Raw genomic sequence first — 20,935 nt, forward strand, 5'->3', positions numbered from 1 at the left:
TACCTCATTATTTTACACTCTGCAATAATATCAAAAGGGCTTTACAAAAAGAGACAAATGGGGGAAAACGTAGACGCATAAATAAAATAAAAAATATGGATTTTTTAAGAAAACAATGTTTTTGAATTATTATTTTTATTATTATTATTTTTGAACCAAGCTTCCTTGAGATTAAAAAAAAGGCTGTTCCAAAGCTGAAGATGCACAAGCACATTATTTAATTAAACACTAAACACTTAATTAAACACTTTGGAGAAGTTTGTTTTAATTTGTTAAACTGAAAAAAAGGGATTATGTAAGCAAATAAACATGATTATATATGTATATATATATATATATATATATATATATATATATATATATATATATATATATATATTTATATTATATTATATTAAGTGAGGGGGGAAACATTTTTTTTATTAGTACCAAAACTCAGATATCAGAATCAGAAATCCTTTATTAGTCCCACAACGGGGAAATGTAACTGATTGTCAGTAGTAGCAAAAGATTTGCAGACACTGCCTATCCTCTTTTATTTTATTTGTATTTTTTTCCCGCTGGTCCAATGCTGTCACTTAAAAAAGCTAAGCCTGATTCACAGAGTCATTACCACTTGTTTTAGATGATGTTGGTGGGAATTGAGGAGTAGAGGCTTTGAGTTTGGTTGGATTAGTGTGGCAGATTAGTCTACGGGACCAAAGGGTCTCTTGGAGAGTAGTGTGAGTTCCCCAGAGCTTAGACATCACCAACAGGCAACATCGGTGCTTGAGCAGCCCTCCTCAACAGAGCTAATCCTCAGTTTGTTGAGGGCCACTTCTGCAACCCCGTGAATCCTGCAGGTGGCTCGCATCTCAAGTAGGTTTGGACTGTTTGGACTAGAGGGGATGTCTAAAGAGAGTGTGGGTGAGGGGCAGCATTTGACGGTGTTTGAAGAAGGACATTTAGGGGGAGTAACTGCACAGTCTATAGTTTTGAGTCGGGAGTTGTCAAGGAAACTCTCATTTTGCTCACTAGGGAAGTCTTAACTTTTAAAACTTTGTCTACTTTAATCAGTTGGATCTTTCTTTCCACCCCTTCTTCCTCTCATGCCCTGACATGTATACTGTTGGAAGCCAGCAATGGCAATTGAATATGTTTCACATGGTTGATGAAAGGATTGCTTAAAGTAATACATCCAGCTAATGATGTTTCCACATCTGAGATTCTTCTTAGTGAGTGGCAAGTCGAATTACACTTGACTCGAGAAATCTATAAATATTTGAAACCCTTTTTCACATCTCGTTTTTTGGCCAGGATTTTAGCGAAGACAATTTAGTCCTAGTCATTGTGCTAGCACAACAATAAACAGCGGCACATATGGTTTCATCTATAAGTTGAATATCTGACCTTTTTAAATCTAATTTATATAACATCAACAAGGTCATTTATTGGCAGACCAGTGGCGTAAATCACACGGCAATGCAAGACCACTTCTGTCCAGACTGAAATATCTCACCAACTATTTAATCTATTTCCATGAAATTTGATACGGACTTTCGTTTGCCCTTAAGGATGAAGAGTAATGACATTGGAGATCCCCTGACTTTTAATCTAGCGCCATCATAAGGTCAAAATGTGTCCAATACTTTGCTTTATGGCTCACTGTTTACAAAACCAATGACATTCCCATCGGTGTCCGCTGTACTTTGTGTTTGGTGCTGAGTAGTTAGCATGTTAACGCGTTAAACTAAGATTGTAAACATGGTACAAACGTTACTGTTACATACCTGCTTCACATCAGCATTGTCATCGTAAGCGTGTCAGAATGTTGACGTTAGCATTGAGCTCAACGCACCACTGTTCCAGAGCTGCTAGCACAGCTGTAGACTCGTAGTCCGCTTGGGTTCGGACTAATTCGCACACTACGTCCGTTTTGTTTTAGAAATAATTAATAAATGCGTATGTTTCGGATTTGTCTATCCAAGACTTGAAGCCAAAAACCATTAAAAGTTTTTTTTTGTCCTCTTCTATTGTTCCGTGAGAAAAAATGATAAGCATCACACCGACCTTGTTAACATAAAATGATTCCCTTTTCTTTAAAGGTCATCCTCGCCTTTTGTGGTCCGAAAAGATCTTTGAACCATAAGCAGGGGGCACTGTGGGAGTAGTGAGGGAGGTTCGGGGGTTGTCTCAGTCTGTCCAGCGCTCTCACCAATTATTCCTTTTCTCTGTGATTTGTCTTACTGATGTGTCTGAAAATTGCTAAGATGGGATGAACCCAGACTCTGGCCTACAAAACTCCTGGGTGGTCAGTCTATCAGCAGACACCAACTATCTCCCTCAGCATCAGTGTCACACCAGAGCCCTAATCTATTTGGCAAGCAAACGCCATTATTGTCATTAGTCTCTGGAGGCCTCCCGGGGGTCAGGAGTAGCTTGTTTAGTTACTGGGGCAGACAGGGTTGGTCCAAGGAGAACAGGAGGGTGAGGGTCAGTGGGGGTGTCTAATGTGGCTTCATGACATTACAGGGTGTGAGAGCCTTGCTACATACTGACATATGCATATGTTAAGTTGTGAAAAGTAACTAAGTATATTTACTGAATTGTTATTTGCTTGAACTTTACTTGAGTATTTCCATTGTATGCTATTTTATACTTCTACTTTACTACATTTTACAGATAAATATTGTACTTTTTATTCCACTACATTTATCTGATAACATTTGTTACCTTTCCTATTTACATTATTAATACAAAATATAATCAACCAATAAATGATAATATATTATTATAGAACTAGAACTACCCAGTAAGTAATTAAAAGAAGCGTTACCAGCTTATAATAGGATATTATTTTATTCTGAAAGGGCTCATTCTGCATCGTGAGTACTTTTACTTGCGTTACTTTAAGCATAGTTTGATGCGATTACTTTTTGCTTCTACTGAAGGAAGATTTTTAATGCAGGACTTTGACTTTTAACCGAGTATTTCTACTTTGTGGTTACTTATTTTACTGAAGTAAAAGATCCGAGCATTTCTTCCACCACATGTTATACAGCTCAGCCTTTATTGCTATTGTTGCTATGGCGTTGTCAAATGGAGTTTCTGACAGATGTTGGACCAGGCTGAATGAAATTCTGATGTCTGAATCTAATGTGGACTGGGTGTTGCGTCGGTATCATTTACACCTAAACAAAGATAATTGCTGGAAATGTGTGTGTGCGTGCGTGCGCGTGTGTGTGTGTATTTGCTTTAAGCATGGGGCTTTTAAAAAGCCATCACAAAAAGTATTTGAGCGTGTGTTTCTACTTTGACATTTATTTCATGCTCACATGTGTAAGTTATCAGGAGGAGAGGTCCCGTCTAGACCAGTGATAACTTCTAACATGCATGTCCCGTGGACCTTTATATGAACACCTTTCTGTCATAGGATAGAAACACACTGGGCTCAAAGAATGAACTATATGCAGAGAAACAGACTATCGGCCATAAATACCTAAATGAAAATAATGGCACAATGAGTCAAAGACATCTGGACCCCTTACAGCCGTACCCCGTACCCTGGCAAAGAAACTCGCATCAGCTTTACATTTCATCAGAACACCACAGCACCACTACCACCGCAAGCAATTAGTTCAGCATGGCTTATATCTCTCCCTGTCTCTCTCCCTGTGGGAAAGACAACCAATTAGGCCGTGCAGGGGAACGCGGGAGGAGTGAGCCAAAGAATGAGAGAAATGTAAACCCAAAGTGAAAGGCTGGGGGAAATACCAGCCGCATGCTAAATAACAATGGACAACTTGAGTCAGTTAGGGGACTGTCAGACCAGCCAGAGATGCAGTTGTTTGAAATCTTCACTCCCGGGCCACTCTAGAAGGAAACGAAGCGAGGGATATAGTGGGTGAGCGCGCCCTTGGAGAAAGTGTTTGATGCGCATGATATAAGCCACCCAACATCACGTCTCCTTCGTATACCCGGCATTAAAAGACTCTGTACCAGCTGAGCTGTATAAATATATATATATATAATGTATAAAACCTGACCTGATTGTCAGATTTGCTCTTTAAACTCCTAATAGTTTTATTACCATGACAGATGTACCAAATATTTTCCAGGGTTGGGTTTCCATCACCACTTCTGTTTTGGATTCAGTTATAGCCCAGCCTGGGTTCTTTAGGCCGATACAGATGTTGATATTTGAGAGTTGAAAAATATCTTGCTACAATATATTGGCTGATATTAATTTCCTTAAAGACATTTGGGGTTTTTTAAAGAATCCCTTAAATTTGGTGATTGTTATAAGTTATGGAATGAGACGACACTTTAAAGTTAAACTTGTCAGTGCTCTCTTGTAGAGACACTGATTTTAGTTCGTCGGCATTTCTGTAATGCAATATGTGCATTATTCACTTTTACAACTTTTTATCAACGACTTTGTACTTATACTATATTTGCTGTAACAAGGTAAGTTTCCCCCGTCGTGGGACAAATAAAGGATTTCTGATTCCGATTCTGAAACATGTGTGATAAACTAATATCAGCCATTGATCTGTTGGACTCTTGCTTCACTTCCAAGTTGGTAACATTCAATAAAATGTGATTGTTAAGTTCCCAAAAAACGTGCATCTTTTTAAGAAGTATGTAGTGGATTTAAAAGGTTCCCCACCCCCCCTCTTCCCCCCCCCCCCCCCCGGGTGGTGACTATAATAAAAAAGTGTAATATTTTCAGGTCCTGGGGGTAAAGCACTTTGATGAAGTGTGAGTGAGCTTTTGCACATTTTTCTCTGCTTCCATGGTATCAGTGAAAAACAATGATTATCCTCTCAAGGCTGAATCAGAAACATATGCCTATCACAGTGTGCAATCTGCAGCAATAAAAGCTTGTGTGGCTGTACAAACGCATGTAAATTGCATTAAGTCATCAGGAGGAGAATGGTGATATGCTGCGAGGGCACGATCGCTTGGGACTTGCGCTAGATCAAGGATTTTGAAAATTAGTGGTGAGGTATGTAGACTTCTTACCTCTTCCAAGTGTATTCCCTTGAGTCTGCTGCATCCCCCCCCCCCCCCCCCCCCCCCCCCCTCTGTGAGTTCCTCAGCTGCTTGACATTTGAATTCTCAACATTAAAGTCACAGGGAATTTGTTGAACTGAAAAGGGTTTTATCACAAAGGAGTAGGCTATAGTTAAGTATATATTATATACATATATATAAGTATATAATAAGACAAAACATTTGTTTTATTATAGTCAGATTCTTCAGGTCTCAAATGTATAGTTTTTCTGTGTGTAAATGGTTAGTAACCTTTCTAACACAGCTGTGCACTGCAGCAGCAATCGTCACTGAAGCAGGAGTAAGTAGTGTATTTGTTAGGGATTATTTTCAGCTGTGGATTAACACACATTCGGTGCTCTAGTAGCGAGTGTTTACAGAGATGTTTGTGGTAAACAGTGGCCATGTTCATAGTTTGGAATGAAAATGTCACCCAGTGCAAAATGGTGACGCTTTGAGGTTTAAAAAAATAATAATTTGACAACAACGGAGCTCTATGGATCAAATGTATATATGCATGTATTTACATATGGAGTACACTGTATAAGACTTTGGATACACATACTTTGTTAGTAGGATCTTTGTTGGTTTTATTGTTTTCATGGAGTTTTCATGTAACAACTGGTTTGACCTTTAACATCTGATTTCTTTTTGTCTCGTTTGTCCTGCCTCAGGGATGCTGGTGGTGATCGTCCTGCTTCTTATAGCCATCGTAGTGATCGCCGTGTGGCCTGTGTAGCTGCCGAGGACAGCAGTGAACACGGACCTGTGCTGAACAACCACTACAATGACAGTTTACCGCAGAATACCAGTTTGAAACCTTTTGCATCTACAGTACACACACGGACAGTCATTTAAACACTGTCTCTCATCAGATTTTTTGTTTATTTTCATCTTTATCTTCACATTGAGACAAAGGTCACTGGTTCCTGCCCAACCAAGCTAAGGTTGGTCGGTTGGGTGAACGGCAGAAGATTGTCTCTTTACATATTGCTTAGGTGTAAATTATTCTTTAACAGTTAACGTGTTGTCTGGCTCATCACATTCTCAATGTATCAAGAGTTAAATTATTTAGAGGATTGTAAGCCTTTTGAAAAAATGTTTTGTGGCGAATGTTGACCCAACAGCAGGACGTCCCGCGGGGAGCCGGAGCTTTTCTTTCACCAGGCTGTGAGCGCGGTCCGCGCTGAGGCTCTCACTGGGTGCAGTTATTCCGCAAGCTTTGCAATATTCACACTCACTTATATATTTACCCATGCATTACTGTAGCAACTGTAATGCTATCATTTGTCTTGGGATTTTATAACATTTATAGAATAGCTCTCAGCCAAAACAAACACCTTGGCTGTGTAACTAACATGGCTGTTTTCCTTCCTTGTAAATCAATTCAGCTTGTAATTTCTAATAAATGACATTTCCAGTTAATAGTCCCTGGACTCCTGTCTGTCTGTGTTAATGCTAAGGGGTTACTCTGGGGGATTGCAGTGTTTTGTAACATGATATTTACTTGGACACACTAGCACCACTTCCATATTTCCATTGCAAGATCTGCATAATATGGTTATGTCTACAGTTCTTGTGATGTTATGAAATGGCAACCAGTAAATGGAGAGAAGCTGCCATGGTGTTAACTTAACTAAATACAATAATAACAAGAATTATTAGAAACAAGGCAAATGGTTTTTCAATGTAACAAGAGTTTATTTCAACTAAAAATCTGAATTTAGTTCTACCATGTTGGTGTGTTCAGTAGTTATTATTTCCTTCTTTAATGGCAACGATCTAAACAACCACAAACGAGTAAAAAAAAAAAAAAAAAAGACAATAGAATCCACAATGTCTTGTGTCATTAAATATATTCATATATAATAACCATAATATATTAGTACGCATTGTAAAACAACATTGCAAAAAAAAAAGTCTTGGCAATGGTGACAACTAAACAACATTTACAATTCATAGTATGAACACAAAGCATTGCTTTGACAGGTATGTGTGTAGCGTTTCATCAGGAAGCTTGTCAAACCATCGCTCAGGAGACGGATGTAAAATTTACAGCATGAGGCTACGGAGACTGGAGAAGTGTGATTACATTGTGCCAAACAGAACAACACTGACATGTAATGTTATTTTGCAGGATTAACAATGAAAGGCAGGAACATGTAAATATACTGTATGTGTGTTATCAGTAGAGCATCATAATGGACTCACATCACAATCATTTGATTGATTGTACATTTAAAACAAAACAAAAAAACACTCTATCAAACCCTAAATGTAAATACTGAGAAGTACTTTAGCAACAAGGGCAATCTGCTCTTTTTATCTTACAGTTGAACCCAGGTGATTTTGATTTCTCATGGTTTAAATGTGTCGTCATCTAGGAGGCATTTCAGTCTATTCTGAAAATTCCCAAACAAAATTAGTAGTTTTCTGAGATAGTGACATCAGAAATTATTACCATTGTTAACAGAGGAAGTATAGAGAGTCCATTAGATTAAAACCACGTGTCTTGCAAAGATCTCAAACCCCCCCCCACCCCCCCTTGTTTACAGTTACTTGTGCTGTGGTACAGATTAAAAGGTGCTCAAAGTGATTTTGTGAAACAACAAATACCAGCAACATGAAACATTTAGCTCAAAGTGTTTTGGGGTGGACTGAAAGGAACTCCAGTTTATGATACATCAGATGCACTGTGGGCTTTTACAAAACCTGAGCTGTGTTTTTTACCACGCATTCCTTAGAGAAATCCAAACCGAACTGCATACAAATAAATGAGCAATGTGGTTTGAATCAAGCAGCGTCAAGTGATTGCAATTCACCCCATTCCTCCCCCCACAAGTGTTGAAGTGAGGAGAATTAACGCGACAGGTCAATGGGACACTGTGGTTTCTGACTGGCCGCACAGCGAACGTACAGTCGTGCATTGTGTTTGCGAAAGTGTGTGGATTTATCTGCAATCTCATAGTACTGTAAGAATTACTCTAGATGAATACAAGCCAGTGTGAGGTGGATTTCAAAAATACATTTAAGTAATTGTTGAGCACTGACGTTTACATTTTCTCTGCGCTAGGACTCATTTCTGCACCACATGAGGTAAGGACATTATTTTCTTTTCATTATGCCCATTCTCTTAGCTTTCTACAGTCCGCTTTGATTGAGTTAAATTGAATTGTTTCACTTTAAACGTCTTGTTCCACATAACAATGTACCAGATGTAGTGGTGTGTAGCCACATTGCAGTACCTCAGTGAGAGGCAGAGGTCAATCAAAAGGATATGTTTCTTCCTTTGTCTAGTTCATGCACATTTTTAAAAATACAGTTTGACACATTGTACAAAGTATTTTTCATGAGCTGATGTGAAGGAATACATTAAAAATCATACAGAAATCTCACTTGTGACATACCCTTTGCATGTCTTTGTCAGTATCCTCTAAGAACATGCAGTACGTTCATCGGCACAACAATAATGTTGCAATCATTGTGTGGTAGAATTAAATATTGTCACTAAAATGTAGATGTTAAGAATTAAAACAAAAGAAAACGTAGCCACTTAAGAACCCATATTCAATATTATGTATTTCTATTAGCCTACTACCAAAGAACAAGATTTGATTTTTTTTTTTTTATAGTATTTCTTTTTAACAATCAATGTGACTGGCCTCTGATCCGTTTGTAAGTCAGTTGTTAAACTCCTGCTGGAGTTGTAAATAATAAAAGAAAATCACAGTTACTGTAAATGACTGAACGTAAAATCAGAGGTTTTAAATGCAGTCTGTCTTTTAAAAATGAGTGCCATTAACAGAACCAGTAAGTGAACTGACCATTACGGACTCAAATGAGATGTTGTCGCAAGCAGGTTTTTACAAATACTGAAAAATATGCTTAAGGTCAAAAATGCTTTAGTCAATACTGTGTTTTATCCGTGGTTCTCTTCTGTCACTTGTATGTTTCTACATTTGTCCTGACGGCTACAAATCTAGAATTACAGATGTCTTGTTTCTTGAGTTGCAGATATAAGTGAATGTGTACAACAGGGGAAAGGTTGGCAACTCATTGATAGCTAAATGTATTATGCATTTATGTTGCTTGCAAACAATAGTATTTATGGCACAATTCTTAACAGTGGAAATGTTATTTCCTCAATCGGATCAGTGAAGACTTTTGATGAAACGAGCTCGTTTCTTAGCTACAAATACAACAAGAAAACCATGCAGAGGCAACATTGCAGTGGTAATTAAGTGGCTTTTTCTGTGTCATTTTTGCACCAGCAGAAAATGTTCATAAAATTGAAACATAAAATATAATGATTTCATACTGAGAGAAAGAAAATGGACACAAATAACTTTATATGCTGGTAATAGGTGCAAATCCGGCAAATCCACAAGAGAGACAAATCTCAAAGTAAAATAAACCATAAAACCAAATCTGCAAGGTGAGCGAGCTCCTTCAACCAAAGTTCACTAGAAAAACAAATCATCCTAAATAATTCTCTTCATGCTTCTACACAAAAAAGCAGCGACATAAACAGTCTCTTGTCTGTCCGTGGTCCTCTGTCGGCCTCTCTTACACCTTTTTTTTTTTCTTTTTCTTTTTTTAAATCACCCGCTCAGCTTTTCTCTTGAATTCCTCTCCCTCCCCGGCATACTCTCCGTCTTTTTCCACCTATGGCTTCTTGCACTTGCCTTTCTTCTCACGCTGCTGGAACTTCCTGAGCCTGCGTGCCCACGTGTCCCTCCACTGGATAACCAGGCTGCCTTTGTCTGCCACCACACCACTCTGACCGGGGGAATCCTCGTCATTCCCCAGCAGCAGGTACTTCTTCCCAGGCTTGATCTTGGGACACTTGCATGCCACGTCTTTGGCGCGGACCCACAGGAACTGGTCCCCGCGGCGGATGCGGCTCTCGCCCTGCTTGTAGACGGAGATGATGTTGACGGTGAACTTCCACCACTCGCCGGCTTTGTCTGCCTTCAGGATGTGCACCTGGACGGCTGGAGAGTGAAGTCGGGGACAAAAGAGATGACACGTTATCACTCAATGTGACATTTCTTACACTCAGTGGTTAAAGCCACTGCATCAACAAGACTAAGAGTCTTGCTAACATTTGCTAATTAGCATGAAAAAGATACATTAGTCATTAGTTTTGTATTTGGTCATAAATCAAGTATTGGACAAATTACATTTTATACCTCATGGTGACGCTAGACAAACAATCAGGGGATCCCCTCAGTTATTCAGATTCATCCTCTGAGCACTATGGATATCTGCACCAAATTTCATTGCAATTAATTGATTTTGTTATCAAGATATTTCACTAAAAACTCCAAAAATGTCAGAGGAAAAGTCACTGGTCAGTAGGATTAATACTAGGGAGACCATAAATGTCTGTACCAAATGTTATGGAAAATCTATCCAGCAGCTGTTGACATTATTTCAGTCTGGACCAAAGTGGTGTACAGACCGACCGGCAGAACAACATTGTCCTTCTTAGAGCCTTCATGTTGTGCATTCACCTTTTCATTTCAACACCATACCAAGGTCATCCAGGCACAAATACTCCAGGCCTCCAGAGCCAAAGTTCCTTTTAGTATTTTTATTGCACTGAATATTCTCTGTCATTGGATATTTATGGAGGCAATTAACCACCAGCTCTCCTGATATGTAGCTATTTTTTGTATTATTTTAATGAGCACTTGCTCTTTGCTTCAATTTGGCAATGTGGCATCAGCTTCTCATTGAAGAGGAACCTCGATCACGAAGGAAGGAAAGGGTCCTTTTTCTTCCATGCACAACGGCTCTTTTTCCAACTGTGGCCATCGTTCAGCAACACTCTGTCTTCTGCAACCACGAGCATATAGTTGGCAGCTAAACTCATACAGGGCACAGTGTGGAGAGACGCTTGCAGTGAGTGCTGACCCCCGCTGCAGCAAAGAGGGATCATGTCCCAGTATCCAGAGCTCTGACATCTTCTGAGAGGACTGGTGGAGTATCCCTAAAACCTTCTTATATTTAGGATTTCTTTGGTTGCATTGCATTAATGCCACAAAGCGTCTTCTTAAGGGTCAGTTTGCTTCAAACTAAATGCTCGTTAGAGGATCAAACGGCTTTGCAGGACGAGTTGCATCTAAAAATGTTATTAACTTTCCAAAACTGACAGCTCAACAAGCTCGCCAACTTCACCATGAATGCTTTTGAGAATGTATGTTTCTACATGTCCCTAAAGTGTGGCCATTGTTGTCTTTAGACACGGTCCGATGACACTTTGTCTTAGAATAGTTTGTTTCAAGCATAACCTGGACCTTAAGTCGTGCCACATTCAGCACTTTCAAAGCACAGCCTTGTGCTGATGTTATTTATTGGTGACAGACCAACTTGTTAACTTGATAAAAGACCAGAATCAAATGTTGTCTGCTGTCTGGTTAAAGTGCTATCTGCAAACTGTTGCGTATACTCAGCCAGAGATCGTTAGTGAGGGAAGATGCTCCACTCTGTACCACTACTGCGAGCGTCCCTGTAGCCCCAACAACTGCAACAAAGTGATACTTCTCGTCTGTAGCCGATGGCGTGAAAAATAAGGTTTCCAATTTTAGTTTGTTAAATATATATATCGTATCGGAGTCTGCATTGGCAGATCCCCAATATTAAAGGACATGAATCGGAGCCAAAACAATCGGGACATCCCTACAAGTTGGATATTCTTCTAATATTCAAGGGGATTTTACAGTGCACATTATGAGACACGAAACATAGCTGGCAATATAAAAATCAATAAAATAGAATGTGGTGATTTTCTTTTTTTCATTGCACAGAATAAACACTGTAGGAATGCTTAGGGGAACACACGGCTCGGTGTGGGCATCCACTCATAATCATCCATCATCACTTTGTATCAGCTGCTGATAACACCAACTGGAATTATAAACAGCAAGCAATTAATTGAGAAATATATTTTTAAGCAATGAATTAGATCACAGAAAACCTTTATGAACTGGCACTAATGTACTGTCAATGCCAATAAACCCCACTCATGTGGTATAACAACTGATTCTATCCTCAGTGGAAAAGGCTGGTATATGGTGCAGCTATGAGCCCCGCATGCATTATGTCCATTAATACTGACAGAGCAGTATGATTTGTAATGTGATTAGGAGGCAGGGTAGGGCTATTAGAGACGTTAGCTGGAAAGACACTCAGTGATATCACATGATGAATCAACCGGTAAGGTCCTCAGCGAGAGAGAATGTATCAATATGCATTATATTGACCAGAGCTCTATTAACTTCCATTACACTTCTCCTGTACTTATGGGACAGCTTTTGAAATGAACCACTGTGTTACAGGGTCACTGGTTTCAACTTCATGGCTTATGGAGCCGAACTTCGTGGCAGTATTGAGAGATACATCCTGGACATGTTGGATCACCGCCCTGGGAGTCACACTTCATGACTGGTGAAGAGCTAAAGCTGGATCTAAAACTTCCTGACTTGGAAAACCGAGAACACATCTGTTTCTAGATTACACTCACTGTGGTTTCCAATACTCTTGGTATTTTTGCTGTATCCAGGGTCAATTCTAAATCTGGGAAGCCTTCTGAATACTTGAGATATTAGAGACACGTCTTTTAAAAGCAGTCTCAAAAGGTTTCTTTTAATGAGTATTATATCTTAGTCGTCGAACAGTTTGTGTGCACTTTTCTGTACGTTGAGGTTCGACCCCTGTGTATGAAAAGTGTCATATACTGTATACAAAGTCTGCATTGCCTTGCTTTTACAATTACAGTGTAAATGTGGGTTTCTTTGAATGATATCTCCAACATGCGTGAGTCTCTTAGATTATAATACAACCATGAAGATTTATGTTATGACCGCCACTTTTAATTATTTCCAGAGAATATCTTTCTGAGAAATCCTGTTTTGTCCGTCAGTTTGTCAAGCTGGAAATACTACAATACCCATGAGCCCTTTGAGCTGCAGATAGTTTTGTCAGCTAACATAATGTTTAGCTCCGTGCTAATTTTTTTTAACCAAAATGTACCTTGAGTATCAAAGTTAACTGCTCACAGGCAATCGTTTAAACCAAAAAACTTTGCAACTCTATTGGGCTGCCACTTGCTATGCACTATTCATATTTCATCGTCCTACTACTGCTACTGCTAGTGTTTGTAGATCACTTCCCCCTAAGTTGTACTATATGTCCCCTGAGGCCTCAGGGGCCGATCTGGTGCGACCCGATGGTGACCTCGGCACCACCTTGCACCTCCCGGCTGCCACCAGGTGCTGTTCTGTTTGTGTTTAGTCAACAACCACTGTACACTGAAATGCCTGGAGTAGTTATACCAGGGATGTTTCTGACATCTACACCCCCTCCCTACACCCCACCCCCTCCTGTGATTCTTTATGTGTCTGTATGTCGACCACAGAAGCTTGTAGCGTCGTTTCCCAACGCAGCATGGAGCCCCGCTCCCCTGCTGATCTTTTCAAAACAGTCCAAAGCTATGGCTCTCTCAACTTATCCTGTAGATTTACATTGTGCTTGACTTCTCGATCCGCTTCGCTGGGCTCGTGCGTGGCAAATACTGTACAGGGATCTTGTTCCGGGCTGTTATGATTCTGGAATATGCTGTTGCAAGCTAAGGATATATGTGAGGAGAAGCTTAATGGTTCTACATCAACAGCACAAAGCCCCCTTGGTGCAGGCAAGGCGAGGAGAAACTCGATTACACAGAGGATGATGCAGCACTCAAAACTAATGGTGGACAGGTGGATTAACTAAAATGTTTTAACAATAACCTAATCAAAAAATAATCTTAAAAAAGGTTTGAAGGGACGGACATAGAACTCAGTCGCTATATGTTTTAAATGTATTTATTTTGAGTGCAGGATTAATTATGTTATTCTTTTATATATGAATACATTAAATGTGTGTATGTATATAATTATGTGTGCTCCTAATCAGTTTTTTTTTAACAAGACAATGAAAAGAAACCCTATCTACTGTACTCTAATTATATTACTCTGAATTTAATTCATTACACACACTCTTGGTGCAAGAGAAGAACTTCCATTTGTATTTTGCTCGGTATTATCTCAACCATCAGTACCAGCAGACCCCCTACACACACACACACACACACACACACACACACACACACACACACACACACACACACACACACACACACACACACACACACACACACACACACACATGTGCCTGGCTTCACTCTGGGGAGATGTATACGTGATGGAACTCGGTAACATGCTGAGTGATGGTTTTCTCTAGCGGGACATCCTGATCTCTCTTCTTACCTCTCCACCTCTCCACCCTCGAATGGATGCTGCCTACTGTTATCCTTCAGGTGTAACGTAAATATTTGACTGTTTGTTATCTATAACTGAAGATTTAAATCAAAAAATTGAACCTGATATTGAAAGGTTGACAACATCACTTTTCGGACCAAACCAAAGAAAAGCAAACAGCCGTGTAGCTGACACAATCATGGATGAACGGATACAAATGTCAGAGGCAGCAAGGGCTCTTCTCACGACATCAGCGGAAAGGTAGGCATTGGTGGAAGAGGAGGTGTCTATAAGTTGACCCCCTAACTCCTCCAAATCCCTGTAGAACAAAGCCCAGGCCTGTCTGTCAAGCTGCTGAGGTATGCTGCAGGATGCCGCTGCTTGGTTGACCGGTTCAGCGGCCTGACTTCAATCAGGGGAGGGGACAGAGGGAGGGGAAGAGGGGAGAGGTCATACGTCTTATCCACACCTTGAATGGCGTGGCGGACGGGCGGTCACAGGAATGCAGGGAGAATCGCATCGGTTGTGGGGGAAGTGGGCTGCCTTAATGAGGATCTCTTAGAGAGCACCCACTGTCCGTCACACTGTCTTTGCTTTATCCGCTCGGGTCTTAAATGCCTGCTCGAAGACAACCCTCCCCACACACACACACACACACACACGCACACACACACACACGCACGCACGCACGCACGCACACACACACACACACACACACACACACACACACACACACACACACCTCTGCCTAATTCTTCATCCTGCCCTTTCTCTCCTTCTGTTTGTCTGCTTCTCTTTTCCTCCTCGAAGATCTGCTGTCTTCTGTTTGATCCTTTGTCTCTGCCCTCAGAAAGCTGGAGTAAGCCATCAGTAAAATGCCTCCGCTGTAAACTGTAGCAGATCCTCAGCAGCATGATGGGAAATATTCTGGGCCCAGTGCATATGCACATATGCATATCCCAAACCAAACAAAATTAGCATGTGCTCAGTGATTATTGTGTTCCCAAAGAAGTCTGACTATTCCTCCAGAGTAAGAAACTTGCTTTTATATCCAGAGCGAAGCCAGTGAAAAAGGAATCTGTGTGTTTCTTCCATCACACCACATGTTTTTTAAGCTTTCCTGTAGAAATGAATGTTAATGCTGGTCATTAAATGGAATGTGTTTCTTCTGTTGACTGACCGTAATCTTTCTTGCAGTACTTCTTCATGTTGATCTTCAGTTTGCCTTTAGACGCTTTGCAATAAGAGTCACAATCTGCGAAAACAAAAAGGGAGAAAATACAGTTAGGAGGCTGAAATGGAGAAAACAAACAATGGTATTTTATTTAGTAATGGGGGGGGGGAATTGTTTTTATTTGTTAAGAATTTGTTGTTGGGGGGCAATTTTCAGAACATGGAGAAAAAAACAGCACGTAGGCCTACGACGCTGTGTAAATTGAGAAACCATAGGATGTATTGGATGTAAGCTCATTTCTTTAATTCCAGTCAAATCTGTAAAATATTGTCAAATATATTTTGGTCAAAAAATAATTGATAAAATAGAAATTAACTGTTTATTACAAACTAAGAAATTTGATTATAAAAAAGAAAAGAAAACACGCAATGTAATAATGTATTATGCATACTCAATTGCTCAAGTAATTAATTAATGATTGTTATTATTATTATCATTATTAATAATAATAATAATAATAATGATAATACATGTTAATATTATTATTATTATTATTATTATTATAATAATAATAATAATAATAATTAAACATATTATATTATTTGAATGGTTAAGATTTACAACAAATCACCTACCACATCTGGTAAGGAATATTTTTACAGCATAAATTATAGTTTATAGCTAAATTATATATTATATATATATATTTTAATACATATAAAAAATATATATTTTCCATGTGTAAAGATGGTGCTAAAATGTAAATAATAAATACACACTATACATGAGCTGAACATTTAATTAGCACTACTGTTAAAAAAAACAAATCCATGATTAACTTCATAATTTAACTGGATTGAAATGTAATATGTTTCTCTGTTGGCCCTACATTTACAGGTATGGCAGAATTTTAAGAAATGGTCTATAATTTAAACTGCTTTAGCATCACCTTTACTTCTATTTCTGTCCTATCAAGCATACAGGGAATAGACCAGAAAGGCACTTTTAGTAAAGAAAGAAATAGAAGAAGACAAACAACACCAGCCAAAACAAACAGCTGCCTTTTGGGTCTGGTTACAAGACGGAAAGAAAGGTTTCTCTGAAACAACTTTAGAGAATAATAACAATGACACCACCTCTGGCAATGGTTTTCTGGGCTGACTGGTTGACGCACATCTGTCTGGTTTGGTTGTGTTGTCTAATGGGACGGCTGTTGTGCCCCTGCTGGAATCATTAAGGGTGTGTGTTTTGGTTGCGGTGGAGGCACTTTATCCCACTAACCACGTCTACAACCTCCATGTGTGATGGCGAGGACTTCAGTCGGAATGGAGCTGATGGTACCAGCAGCGGTTTAAGAGTAATACAAATCACCGCTGCCATCTACCCACTCACTCCCTGTCAGACTGTGGGAATGAGTCAGGCCTGAGCAGACCACCCTCCACCCACTTCAACCCCCACCTCCCTCCAAAATCTCACCTCGCTTGTCACCTCAGCCTCCGACCTCCCGAAAAAAATAACCCTGGGATCACTTCAAGGCCCCAACGAGGACCATGTCAAGCTTTTGCATTTATTGCAGTGTGGACGGGTAGGGGGGTTGGGGGGGGGGGGGGGCACTGAGGGTTGGCAGCTATTTGAGGGAGTAGAAGGTGGGGGGTGGGGGTGTGTGAAGGAGGTCAATGCCACACAAAGGGAGGTCAGGAAGGGAAAATTAGCCATCCATGAAGCGTTAGGCAGAGGACCCTTTTTTCTTGGGAGGGGGGGTGTCCACTCTGGGGCCGTGAACAAATAAATACCTCACGCAGGCAGAGGGGTCACCCAAATTGCCTCACGGCTCACACACACATACTCGTATATGTATGTATATGGTAGTTATCAGCTACGCTCCTCCAAGTGGTTGCTTTTTTATGTACCCTGGGGTTACACAGATCTGGGCAAAATGTTCCTACTATTCACCTTGGTCATGGAATATATATATATATATATATATATATATATATAAATATATATAAATATAATATTATATTATAATAATATAATATATATGTATTATTTGCTAGATAATGTGTAGGCCTTTTTCTGTGCACATGATCACGTAGAGCCTTAATTCAAGTTTGTATATTGTATATATGTGTGGTAAAGGTAAGGGAGCTCACACTGTACTTTATCTCAATTAATTGTTGTGTTTTTGATTATCGGATGTAAGCTGATATTTTTGTGGCGGGCTGGGCCACACATGCATTGCAGATTAGAACTGACCCTGCTCCGTGTCCAGAAGGATATACATATGTCATCAGTTTAATAAGAGGTTTCCAGGAGGGCAAGGAGGCAACAGTATATCCCTCCCTCTGCTTCCCCTGGCCGCAGCAGTGCAGAGAGTATATAGCTCCAGTGATTGCCCCATGCTATGCTGTCACGCTGCCAGCCACATATAGTGCGGGACAGAATAACATGACGTGAGGCCATATGATGACATTTCTTTCCCCCTATTTTCTGCTCCTTTAGCGTTCTCCCAACTGGCATAAATTGGATCCAGAGTACTGATTTGGTTCACTTCAGTGCTGCAAGTTGTAATGAGTATAGTAAAAGAGAAAGGAGGGAGGAAGAGATGGATGGACAGCAAGTAGTAGTGGAGGAGAGTGATGGTAGATGAAGGATTGGAGCTTTCAGGCAGCCTGAATATGAACAAACTTCATTGTTGTGAGCAGATCTTTGCTCCGTGCCTTTACTCTCCTTTATACTTTGTTTGAATGAGGTTGCCTGGGGAACACCACGACAAGAAAAAATGCAGGGAAGGAGGCGGGAGAATGGATACTGGTAGAGAGCGAAGGGGTGGAGAGCTTGACAAAAAAAGAAGAAGACAGGAGTGAAGTTTATCAGGGGGGTGGGAAGAAGAGGAGGAGGAGGAGGAGGAGGAGGAGAACTGGGATTTTAAGTAAAATCCCCAAATCATCAAAAAACCCAAAGCCGGTTGCCTCACAAGCTGGAGCGGGTGGTAGTAAATAGAGAGAGTAACAAAAATAGGCAAAGTAAATGAAAGAGAGGAGTCTATATGAGCTGCACCTGATTACCATGTAAATGATGGAAGGGGGAGCTGTGGAAAGGAAGCTTTGTTTTCTTATAACCCCCCTTGATGCCATCATGATACTTCCCTTTGATAGCCTTTCGTTCCCCATTAGTGTACCCCTGAGACACAGCTCCGGGCCCCGCTGAGAGCACCCCGAGATCCCCATTTAGGGCCAGGCAGTCCCCTACCGTGAGGACAAATGTTCCCTTTGTGCGCGCGTTACAAGCAGGGGAAGTGGGAGCAGTCCTGTAGCACTGAGCTAAAATGTGCTTTGGGTGTTCTGAGTAGATGTAGTTACTACAGCGCTTTGTTTCCTGCCTTTCAGAGCGCTGAGAAGTGCGTAACTGAGAGGTGGACCTTTGCCCCTTCTATCAAAGTGCTGTACAACCCTTTAAGCTAATCGTTTTCATTTGGGATGCTTCTTACTAAAGCTGCTTCAAGACAGAATACAGTGCTGTCGAGTTCTATGTGTTTAAGCCGAAGCTTCACAGTGCCCATAGACGGAAGCAACACTAGGCTCAGTAGCCGATGTTATACTACAGTAGTATATAGTAAAACGTGCCCAAAATATAAAAAATGGAAGTAAATAATGTGTGCATGCATTTGTATAGCCACTGCAACAACATTCAGAATTAATGTGGGAGTAACTGTTACCTAAAAAAACTCATTTATGTACGATGTAGGAAAACTATCGTGGACCGTTGAAGACAATGTGAATGTGCCTAAAAGAATAGGAAAAAATCACAACATCCATCTAGAAGCTACAAGACGATAGCACATTGATCCAACACATTAATGTAGAGTTTATCATAAGATTTCATCTGAAGCAATGAACACGAAGAGGGAAAAAAACTAATTTCTGCAAAGGCAGATCAAGCAAACATAATTTTACATAATTAAACTGCACACAGACCAGTGCAAACAGTTCAACATTCAGCTCAGAAATCTGTACGCACCGCAAAGTCTAAAGCCAGCGCCAGGCTGAGTTTTGTCCTTTGGTTAAGGAGAACTCGACAAACGGTCCGTGACCCTCAGGTTCAATTCTTCCTGCAGGATAATAATTTTTACATGAAGAGATTTCAGGGTCTCGTTCGGACCGACTTCAGCGCTGCATGAGCTGCTCAGGGAAGTGTGTGACCGCAGATACAGTGTGGCACAGTGTGAAAGAAGATGACTGAGGAATCTTAAACTTTGGAGTACAAATATAACAAAACACACCTCAATTACAGCTGATTTGCCAACTAGGAAAAGGTGTTGAAGGTCCATGTTTTCAAATAACTACTAACTGCTATGGCTGGAGAACTAGCATGTATGTTGTTGTTGCTGTTAATGCAATTCTCACACAGATAACATCGAACGTACCCAGGCAAGTGAAATCTGATCTCAAGTGGTCTTGTGAGTCAAAGCCAGGTGTGATCAGCCAATCTATACCAACTACATCTTGACACACTCTGGATATGTCTAGATACAAGACACTCAGCGTGAACGTGGCCGCATGTACCAGAGCGGCGAGACAAGGAGGTGTAAATGCGTAAATGACGGCCCAGGAGGAGGGCTTTCTTCCTAAACCAGACTGATTGAGAAACAAATTGCGGCAAATAAAGCATGTAATTAGATTATGGAGCCCAGTGTGCTGCCCTGCTCTGTTCTCCTCTGCTCACACAAGAGCCCGGAGTTTGGATCCTGTCCAGCAAAGATGGAAAGAGAAAGGAGGAAAGAAAGAGAAGGAATCCCCCACTTCTTCTCTCATTGTATTGTCGGAGAGTAAAATGTGGTTTGTTTTCTGCAGACAACAGCCAGCCAAGAGGCTGTTAGAGGTCTTGACCTGATTTGAGATTTTCGGGTGGCGTGGGATCAGTTCTGACGAGTTGATTGGTCCTCTGTTAGTGTAACCGATGAGCTTCAGATTCAGAGTCAGCGGGGACACAAACGTGGACACAACCCTGATGTCATTAACAAACTGTTTTGGGCACCAAAAAGTAAATTGTGTGCAAAAGTTTGATATTGATAATGAGAAGTTAACACTGTGCTTTTCTATTTCTGGCCCTGCTTGTAGCAAAATGTCTTTCAACATTAATTCTTCTACAATTAATTGGCGTACCAAGATCCCACGTTGACATGACTGTGAAGCGCGTTGGAGTCGACGAGTACTGAACAGGGTGTGTGAAGCGAGACTCATGTCCAAAATATTCCAAAAGGAGGGGTCCGCCACAGATTGTGATCACTTCCAGCCTCGGACAAGACACGCACACACATGAGACCTGAACCTCGTTACCCTTATGAGCCTCATCATCGTCACTCCAATTCTCCTCCTCATCATCATCATTAGTTACTTTCGCATGTCGTATCCTGACAGGCCCG

General features: G+C 40.5%; 2 protein-coding genes across 3 annotated transcripts in view; one reads left to right on the forward strand and one right to left on the reverse strand.

Annotated features, from left to right (window-relative positions):
* The window catches only part of stx8 (syntaxin 8), a 43,303-nt gene extending 36,839 nt beyond the window's left edge, over positions 1-6,464 (forward strand). For both annotated transcript variants that reach the window (XM_029427835.1, XM_029428471.1), the window contains exon 8: positions 5,709-6,464. In XM_029427835.1, coding sequence (XP_029283695.1) covers positions 5,709-5,773 — 65 coding nt within the window. In that variant the 3' untranslated portion in view covers positions 5,774-6,464. The remainder of the gene's footprint in view (positions 1-5,708) is intronic.
* Positions 6,465-6,664: 200 nt separating this feature from the next.
* Positions 6,665-20,935, reverse strand: part of ntn1a (netrin 1a) — a 60,511-nt gene continuing 46,240 nt past the window's right edge. Inside the window, exons 6-7 of the mRNA XM_029434435.1 lie at positions 15,517-15,591; positions 6,665-10,028 (exon numbers count right to left, since the gene is read on the reverse strand). Of these exons, the coding sequence (XP_029290295.1) occupies positions 9,700-10,028; positions 15,517-15,591 (404 nt within the window). The 3' untranslated portion in view covers positions 6,665-9,699. The remainder of the gene's footprint in view (positions 10,029-15,516; positions 15,592-20,935) is intronic.

Source organism: Cottoperca gobio, chromosome 1 (assembly GCF_900634415.1).
Source record: "Cottoperca gobio chromosome 1, fCotGob3.1, whole genome shotgun sequence".
Lineage (NCBI taxonomy): Eukaryota > Metazoa > Chordata > Actinopteri > Perciformes > Bovichtidae > Cottoperca > Cottoperca gobio.